This window comes from Formica exsecta, unplaced genomic scaffold (genome assembly GCF_003651465.1).
Source record: "Formica exsecta isolate Colony F162 unplaced genomic scaffold, ASM365146v1 scaffold18, whole genome shotgun sequence".
NCBI classification, from domain to species: Eukaryota; Metazoa; Arthropoda; class Insecta; order Hymenoptera; family Formicidae; genus Formica; species Formica exsecta.
Genome location: NW_021849113.1, coordinates 293,714 through 302,777, shown reverse-complemented (window position 1 = coordinate 302,777; position 9,064 = coordinate 293,714). Strand labels below are relative to the sequence as shown.

Below are 9,064 nucleotides of genomic sequence, written 5' to 3'. Positions count from 1 at the left end.
AAAAAAACATTTATACAGGATGTCTCACTTGGAATGAGAACCGCACGAAAAATGAAGTAAAATTTATTTTATTAAATTTATTTATAGTATTAAACTTATATATGTATTATATAAAGTGTTCTTTCTATATCAGAGTATAATCTTTTTTTATTTTAATTGTTTATTTTTCTTATAACTGGAACCTTTTATTGTGAAAAATTAGGATATCTCCAATTCTTTTTCTATCAGATTTAATAAAATTTAATAAAATTTAATAAGATTCTGTCGATATCTTTCAATGTAGAATTACGAATAAGAATTAGCCGAAGGAGAATTCGTCTCATTCACGGCGGGACATCTTGCATAAGATTTATCAATCACTGTATGTATGCACTCTCATCGTTAGTTTCAGCAAAGTGAAATAACCCCTTTTACTTACAATTAGAGACTCGATGTATAGCATCAAATGTATAGTGGTATCGTTAGTTCAGCTAGCTTTTGCGTACTTTGTAAAATATGCGCTGTAATAAAAATCATCGGCATCGCGAACGGTGTCTCTCTCTCTCTCTCTCTCTCTCTCTATCGTGCGAAATGCACAATCATACAAGAGACATACATACTATATCCGCTTTCTATCGATGGTAAGCGCTTCGGTTGCATATCGATGAATCATATATACATATATATAAATATAGATGTAACATTTTTACGAAGAAATATATTTTGGCAAATTCTTCGTGGCCGAATTTACACAGAGAAGACCCTGAAAAAACCGTTCAGTTTTTTGCGAAAAAAACATTTATACAGGATGTCTCACTTGGAATGAGAACCGCACGAAAAATGAAGCGTACTTTGTAAAATATGCGCTGTAATAAAAATCATCGGCATCGCGAACGGTGCAATTCAACGAGACGTAGCCGCGGAATAAGGGAAGATTTGTTCAAAGTTTCTTAAATCTCGAATTAATTAAAACAACAAAGATATATTTTTCACGTACAGAGAATTTTTTAAAAGAATTATTTCGCGATTGCATCTATATTTTTATTGAAATTAATAATAGTATTACAATGAAAAATTTAATGTAGTTGATAATAATTTTTCTTCAAACTATCTTAATAATTATAATTAAAATATATAATTATATATACATTTGTTATTGTTATTGCACAAATGATATATTCTTAAAATAATATTGAAAACGTTGAATAGAGCTGATACGCGATTCCGTGCGATTTATTATACGCGCACATTTCCGAATCGACTGGATTTTCAATGAAGTAGAGAGTAATCGTTGTTACACGCACCCGCTTTTCCTATTTCAATTATTGATACCATTAATCGCTAGTAGTGTATAACCACGTGCAAGAAAATTAACACTGTTGTGAATATGTTATATGTTTCGTTACGGAATAGAGAATCGTGAGAACCGCAATTTGATTATTCATTTTTGTGAAAAAAAATTATATCTCTATCGATCTCAGATAAAAAGAGAGAAATGTGATACGCTAACAATAAGATTAATTGTTCGAAGTGTATATTTGAGAAAACTTAGAAATAGCATTTCCATCTATCAATTCTTCAATGAAAGTTTATAAGCCGTTCGATCATGAGTTTCCATCTTCTTAGCAAATCCTTCGGATATATAATCTGGGAAAAGTTAAATCCCTTTCAAGGATATAACGCCCCGATCTCTATTTATTAATGTGGTTCTCGCGATTCGATGCGAGTAACGTCTTTATGTCTGAACACACAAGTGGTTTGATAGTAAACGATTAGATTTAGAAGCCACGCTAGATTAGGTCGGCGCGAGACGTAACAAATGCTAGATGTCATAGAACGTTACAATATGCGTAATTCCACCGATTTCTCCCCCTCTTATTAATCGCATCTGTGAGTTTCCCCGGCGAAGGGATATATAGTTAGTAGCGATATATTGTATGTTATAGGCTATAGTTATACCGACTATCTTAGATCCTAGTCAACCAATCAGTTTGACGAAAGTGTATGCCGCAATAATAATCTGATTTCGTTCGATGTGTCTTTGTTATCGCGAAAGAGGCATTACTCGTTTATTGGCTGTTAAGCTTTGTTAATAAAATATTACGAAATTTTACATTGAATCGCTGATGTCGTTAATTGCGTTATCTCTATAATACCCTTGAAAAAACATTTTTTAAAAAAATAAAATATTTATTCTTTCTTTTTCTCGTGTGCTCATTTTTGTTAATTTAAATTATTATTCTATTTTAGAGTCAGATATTTTTTTTGAATATTTTTAAATAATGAAACATTTATTGCAATTTTTAAACGTCAAACTTTTGATTTAATGTAACATCTAAAATTCTTTTATTTATACTTTTTTATTTATCTGTTATTTGTTCTTTTGTATATTTTAATTAGTGACTTATAATTAAGAATGAATTGATTAAAATCATAAGTTTATCAACTAAAGGACAATTAGGTGTTCCAAAATATTTTTTGAGTGTTGATAAGACAGGTATTCGTAAGATTTCTTGTCAACTGTGCCGATAAAGTCGCGATCTGTCCACCAGTCGGCAGCACCGTCGACTCTCGGGCATCGAACAAGTAAGATGGCCGCCACCGACTCGAGTTTATCTAGTGAAAATCCCGCCAAGAAGGAGGATGAATTCAACGAATTTTACACGGAGGTATGCGAGTTCTGATTGATCCTGGTATCTCTTTATATACAGCGCTGTCGACAAAACGATACCTGTCTCTTTGTGACTACGATCGTAAATAAATCCGAAGCAACGACTCTGACAAATGTCGCTTTATACCAATGATGAAATGACAATAGGTTCTCTTGCAATCAATTTGTATTTTAACTATCTTTTAAATTAGCGTACACCCAATTATATTGAATATTGCAAACGATATCGTTGTTATAAAACATTGGTGTTCGATGCTCCTAACCTATACAAACAACAGTGTGTGTTTGTGTTGAAATTTATCAATGTTTTTTTTTTATTTATTTTTTAAGTATAAAGAGCGTATTCTCTCTATCACCACATATCGCATTTTACGAAACTTATTATTGACTATCATTACAGTTCAATATGAATTTTATTAGTCTTCTGTAATATTATAGCTATTTGGCTCGCAATTGCATTTTTTGTATTATCTCTATGTGAGAGATAAATATGATACTGTGCTGATACATGTAAAAACTACCTGCAAACATTTGTAATTGTATTTTCTTTACTATTTTTTAGTATGAAAATTGTATTCCTTAGTATAACATATATTTCATATTAAATATTGTCAAAACAAAAGGGATTGACACAAATATATACAATAAATTATATCTACTATAATGAAAATTTGTTACATTGCATTGTTCCAAAATTTTTAGTAATATTTGATTACAGTAACAGTATTATTATTGTTATAATTTTTCTTGTTTTTTATTAATTATATAGAATTCAATTAAAATTCCATATTTGCTCTAGTCATAAAAACATTTTGTTTTGTCTTTCTATAGGTTAAAGAAATCGAGAAAAGAGACTCTGTGCTGACACCTAAACAACAAATTGATAGATTATTGCGACCTGGATCATCCTACTTTAATTTGAATCCATTTGAAGTCTTACAGATTGATCCAAGCACAGCGATAGATGAAATCAAAAAGAAATATCGTCGTGTAAGTATCTATCTGTTCTTTTCTCGTTAATAAAAAATAAATAGTATAATTTAATGTCGTGATTTTTATTGTAGATGTCAATTTTGGTGCATCCAGACAAAAATCAGGATGACGCAGAGAGAGCACAGCAGGCATTTGAAAGTAAGTGTAATAATAAAAGATATGTATTGTAATGCAATAAATATATAACAAAATATCTCGTTAATTGCAGTTGTTAATAAGGCGTGGAAAACTTTGGAAAATGAGGAAACCAGATCGAAATGTATGGACGTCATTGAAGAAGCAAAAGCTCGGACTGATCACATGGTAAGCATCTAATTATTCATTAAAATTTCAGCTTCTATAATAAGACTGATGTCATAGCATATGCTTTGTTATTTTCACCTGCTGTATAATACCGAATTTTAAAGATTGCAGAAAAGAAGAAAAAGCTGAAAAAAGAAGGAAAATCAGAAAATTCGACTCCGACGCTTTTGGAAGAAGAAACCGAAGAGGGTTACACGCATGCAGTCTGGGTTATGACGATGAAGTTGTTTGCCGATATGGAGCGAAGAAGGTTAATTTACAATTTTTATTAAATACAACAAAAAATATATTTAAAAATATTAAACACTTTTGATTATAATATTAAGCTAGCATAAATTAATTGCAGGTTTTTTTAGATAAATTAAATTAAATACTATGCCACTGTATACTTTATAAAAAAATACATGAATTTAAAATAGTCGTTCTTTTCTTTTTTTGCAGACGGGAATTAGCCACGAGAGACGCAGAACAGCGCAAGAGAAAGCGCGAAGAGGAATTATCAGCAGAAGCTCAAGCGGCGTTAGAGCGCGAATGGCAACGAAACTTTGAAGAATCTAGACAATCACGTGTCGACAGCTGGAAGGCGTTCCAATCCGGCACCAGTAGTGCCACAAAACAGAAAAAAGCGAAGAAGTTGAAAGCCTTTAGGCCGCCGAAGACGAAGGCGGAATCGCGATAATCGCAGTCGCACTCTTTTCTCCACTTTTGATGTGCGGATACTGGTTTTTAGTCGACGCGATACTTTATCTTTTAGAGATTTTCTCGCAGTGCGTTAATGTAGATAGGTTAAGCGATCCAGCATACCTCGACATTAATCCAGCCATCGATCAACACGCTGGATCACTTTAACTTGGAACTGAAAGAAAGAAAGATATTGGACTCTTCGGCCCTTCTTGGCTCCAGACCATTCAGTTTAGTGTAAGACAAGAGTTTTTCGATGATGGCGTCCATTATTAACTCAGTGCCGAGATTCGAGTTTCTAAGAGATTCTCGCATTACTGATCAATTTCATTAATCTATTTAGAAGAACAATTTATTATATTTCTGACAAAAATGCATCTTTTTATTTCACTTGTATAAGAGGATTATTGCTGAAGCTTCTTATATAAAATCAAATTTTGAATGAGTTTGGTGAAATTAATTGCATTCAACTTTTTTGCTTAAATAATCATGATTTGCAGCCAGAGAGGTTTTAAATGTTGGTGTTACGAGTAAAACCGATGTTAAAAGCAGATACATATTTTTGCGAGAAAGAAAAGATATATAGAGAAGGAACACAACCTATTGGATGAATAGGGAACACGTTTCTTTATAACACATCGTGCATATGCGAGTGAAAAACAAGTTTCGTATGTGTCGCAGTCTTATAGTGTAAAATCGCGCCGTTTGTTTTGAAAATAGTGTAAGTTGCACGTCAAATAATTTTGCTAGAACAAATAGAATTCTGCATATAATTTAAATTTATTCTTAAGTTAATTCAAACATTTAAATTAGAATTTTATTTCAATTTTTTCGTTTACATCGCTTTCAAAATGCACGGCTCGATTCATCTTGCATCAAAGTCTCGCGTCTCCTCGCAGAATTAACAATTAAGGAGTTTATCTCGCGAATTCCGTGATTTTGCGGCATTGACGATTAAATTAAATACACGATGTATAAACAAAAAGGAGGGAAAGAAAGAAAAGAAAAATTTCTCCGGAGCATTGTGCATTTGCAATATCCCGTGACAAATGTCAATTTTTTAATCTACGTGTATCTCGTGCTTTTACTATTAAACGTACGATCGTCCATCGTAAAGAAAGTAGGATGTGTATTATCGCGATGAATTTAGAATCAGGGAATTTTGATGATACCATGCTTCGGATGCGATAAACGACAGGATCGTGCGAATTAATATTTAAGATGGAAATTTTGTTGCGAAAGATCGCATAAAAGTTTCAATATTTGTTGTAACAGAAACTGATTCTGAACAGAACTAAGACTCAACAATTCAAATTTTGGGATTTTCGAAGTATCATCTAAATTCATAACTAAAAAAATCTTTATACTATTATTTTCTTTATACTACTAGAGAGAAACGATCCTTTTCGCATTATTGCAAGGGATTCGATTCTGCACTGAATAAGATCTCGAATTATCATGATGCCGTTTGAATTTAAGCTCCGCTATTCAAAAGAGATACGATATTGTGATAACTCATTTATTATTTCGCGAACACCTCAATATTATACGAACAATGTACGATTGCGGAGCTTCATCGAGAATGAAAATAGTTTGTTCGAGCTTTGAAATCAACTGTGAAATGTGAATATATACGTATAAATTGTTTCTAAAAGACTGTTTATTGCACGTGACTTCGATACGTAATATGTATATCCTATTCAACTGCATTAAAGAATCTTCCATTGAATCGTGATTGCAGTAACGATATAAGATATCCATTTAAATGCACTCTGCAATAAAAAAATGTATACGATCGCGCTTTCTCGTTTCTCACATCGAAATCTCTACAAGGAATATATATACAGGGTATTCTAAATTTCCCATATTATTTCTCGCCTATAGATTTCTTAATTTATCAGTTTGGAGTTGATATTTAAAAAAATACTCGTGTAATTATTTTCTAAGAAAAAGAAATAAAATCCAAATTGATTAAGAAATCTATATAAATAAAAGAATACATTATATTATATTCTGAAATTTTTCTTTTCGAATTATATTATGTCTTATATTCAAATATATATTTATATAAGATTTAAATGGAATGTGTTGCGCGCGCACCTTCGCTTATTTACCGCTTCGGGAAGCGCGCCGATAACAATCATGTCAACATTCCGAGTCAGTATAACGCCGTACGTGACGCGCGACAGCCCGTGCACGGATACTGCTGATTTTCGACAAAAAGATCGCGACTCAAGTGATTTCGTCTGTTAAAAAAAAAACGTCCCTACAATGCAGCATGAGCTCGATGGAACGACAGAAAGCGGAAGCACGCGTAGAAGGATTGCACGGAGATCTCCAGAGGGTGAAAGATATTCGAAGATTGGACTTGTTGAGAATCACGTGAGTATTTTGAAAATGAAACTTGAGAATATCCGAATGGATGATATAAAAAAAAAAAAACATCAAGGAAAGAGAGAAAAATGAATTTCTCTCTTTTCGTGATATTTCGAGAATGTAAAATAATATAATTCTAATATATCAGAAATTAATATTTTAATATTTAGAAATATAATATTTGAAAATTAGAATATAAAATTTAAATGAGAACAAACGAGAGCTCCTATAATTTGTTATTAGTCATTTTATAACATTTTATACAATTTCCGTCAAATCGCGATGATGTAAACATATATTCAATCACGTACACACATTTCTTTATATTGTCTGGAAGAGAACAAGAATAGCCATGTTTACTATTATGAGTGCCGATTCCCTGACCTTCGCGGTTGTGTGCCGACTTACGGTTTGTAAATATGTAGTATTTTGGTGACGAACTATGCTTTACAGTGTAGTAAAGAACGCAATCATACGTGTTAGTCGTTTTGTAGCCGGCGTGACTATTGTATCTTGCCATTGAAGAAAATTGTAGATGCTCTCATCGTTGTTATCGTCACAATTCATAATTGCTGTCAATCCTCTTTATACATATATATACACACACATATATATATGTATGTATAATTATTATTATGTACGAATAATTTATATATTGTGTGTGTATATATATATATATATTTTTTTTTGTTTCTCTTATATTTACACTGCGTATCAAATTACTATTAAATCTTTTTAGAGATATAAAAATATCAAAAACTAGGAAAGAAAGAGAATTGACAGCAATTATGAATTATGACGATAACAATGATGAAAACATTTTAATGCACTCGTTATGTCTCATTAATTAATATTTAAAAAAATATATTTAAATTATATATATATACAGGGTGCCCCACCAAAAAGATAAAAGGAAGTGACCACTTTTGGTGGGAGAGGGAGATACTTTGTATATATATATAAATTATTCAAATCTGTTTTTTTGAATATTAGCTAATGACATAGTGAGTGCATTAAAATGTAAATATGCTCGTCGGAATAATAGCATCGTTAAAAAAAAAAAGTACATATAACAAACTGAAACCGGGGTCTCTGCACTCGCTTACGATTGAATGCACTTCACGTGACTGCTTTACAATTCACAGACGATGTGTGGATAGAATTTAGAAAGCAATCCTACGAACTCATATTTATGCGTGTATAATTCTATATCGCGAATTATAAAAAAAAAATTTTTAAACTGGGATTTTTTTAGAGAACGCGCAAAAAGACGCATTTATATTTTCCTTCTCTGTCAACTTTTGTATCGACTGGTACATTTTATCACAAGATTTTATAGAGGGAGGATAGATGATCAGTATTTAAAAAGACAAATATGTTTCATCGCATAAAGAAAGAAAGAGAGAGAGAGGAATATTTATTTCCATGCTTATGGTATACTTAGGTACTTTATATACATATGTCGATTGTTGCGTGCATCAATACGCACTAATGCACCCAAGCTACTCACCGTACATTGTGTCTCATGCGATGCATTTGCGATAGTTGCACGCGATTGCAGGTAGAACGCAACAGGTAGCAGCGCCTTCCGCGTCCTTTCGAATTTTCGTTGCCGATCTTCTAGGTAGATCGCAAGATGCATTTCCGCGCGGGAATCGAGAGGGGGAGAGAAATCGCAGAACCAGCTGCAATTCCCCGAGTATCCGCGATATCGAAACGAGAGGAATAAGAAGAAACCGAAAGTATATCGAACGACCGATGTACTATTACGTGTCTGTCAGATACAACGCGCGCAATAAATGTCTCGCGGACGTGAAAACGATTTTAAAAATAATTAAGATAAAAAGAGACAGTTGAACAACAGATGATAGTGATTAGAGAATTTCAAGAGAATTATTAGAACATAATTTATATCAGTTTCACTTCACCTTTCCCGCTGTGTATTTATCATATATTTAATTTGTCATTTATTGCGAAACAAGTCATGGAAAACAAATTATTTAGTGATATATTTTGCAACACCCTTTTTAATAAATGATCAGCAAATATATATATATATAT

General features: G+C 32.2%; 2 protein-coding genes across 3 annotated transcripts in view; both read left to right on the top strand.

Annotated features, from left to right (window-relative positions):
• The first annotated feature begins 2,529 nt into the window (after positions 1-2,529).
• On the top strand, positions 2,530-6,353 carry LOC115233611 (dnaJ homolog subfamily C member 8). The gene is made up of 6 exons (XM_029804126.1): positions 2,530-2,648; positions 3,482-3,640; positions 3,715-3,781; positions 3,852-3,946; positions 4,051-4,196; positions 4,388-6,353. Exons 1-6 carry the CDS (start codon positions 2,571-2,573, stop codon positions 4,623-4,625), a joined length of 783 nt encoding a protein of 260 aa, XP_029659986.1. The 5' UTR covers positions 2,530-2,570; the 3' UTR covers positions 4,626-6,353.
• Positions 6,354-6,626: 273 nt separating this feature from the next.
• Positions 6,627-9,064, top strand: part of LOC115233610 — a 49,039-nt gene continuing 46,601 nt past the window's right edge. For both annotated transcript variants that reach the window (XM_029804123.1, XM_029804124.1), the window contains exon 1: positions 6,627-7,009. In XM_029804123.1, the coding sequence (XP_029659983.1) occupies positions 6,906-7,009 (104 nt within the window). In that variant the 5' untranslated portion in view covers positions 6,627-6,905. The remainder of the gene's footprint in view (positions 7,010-9,064) is intronic.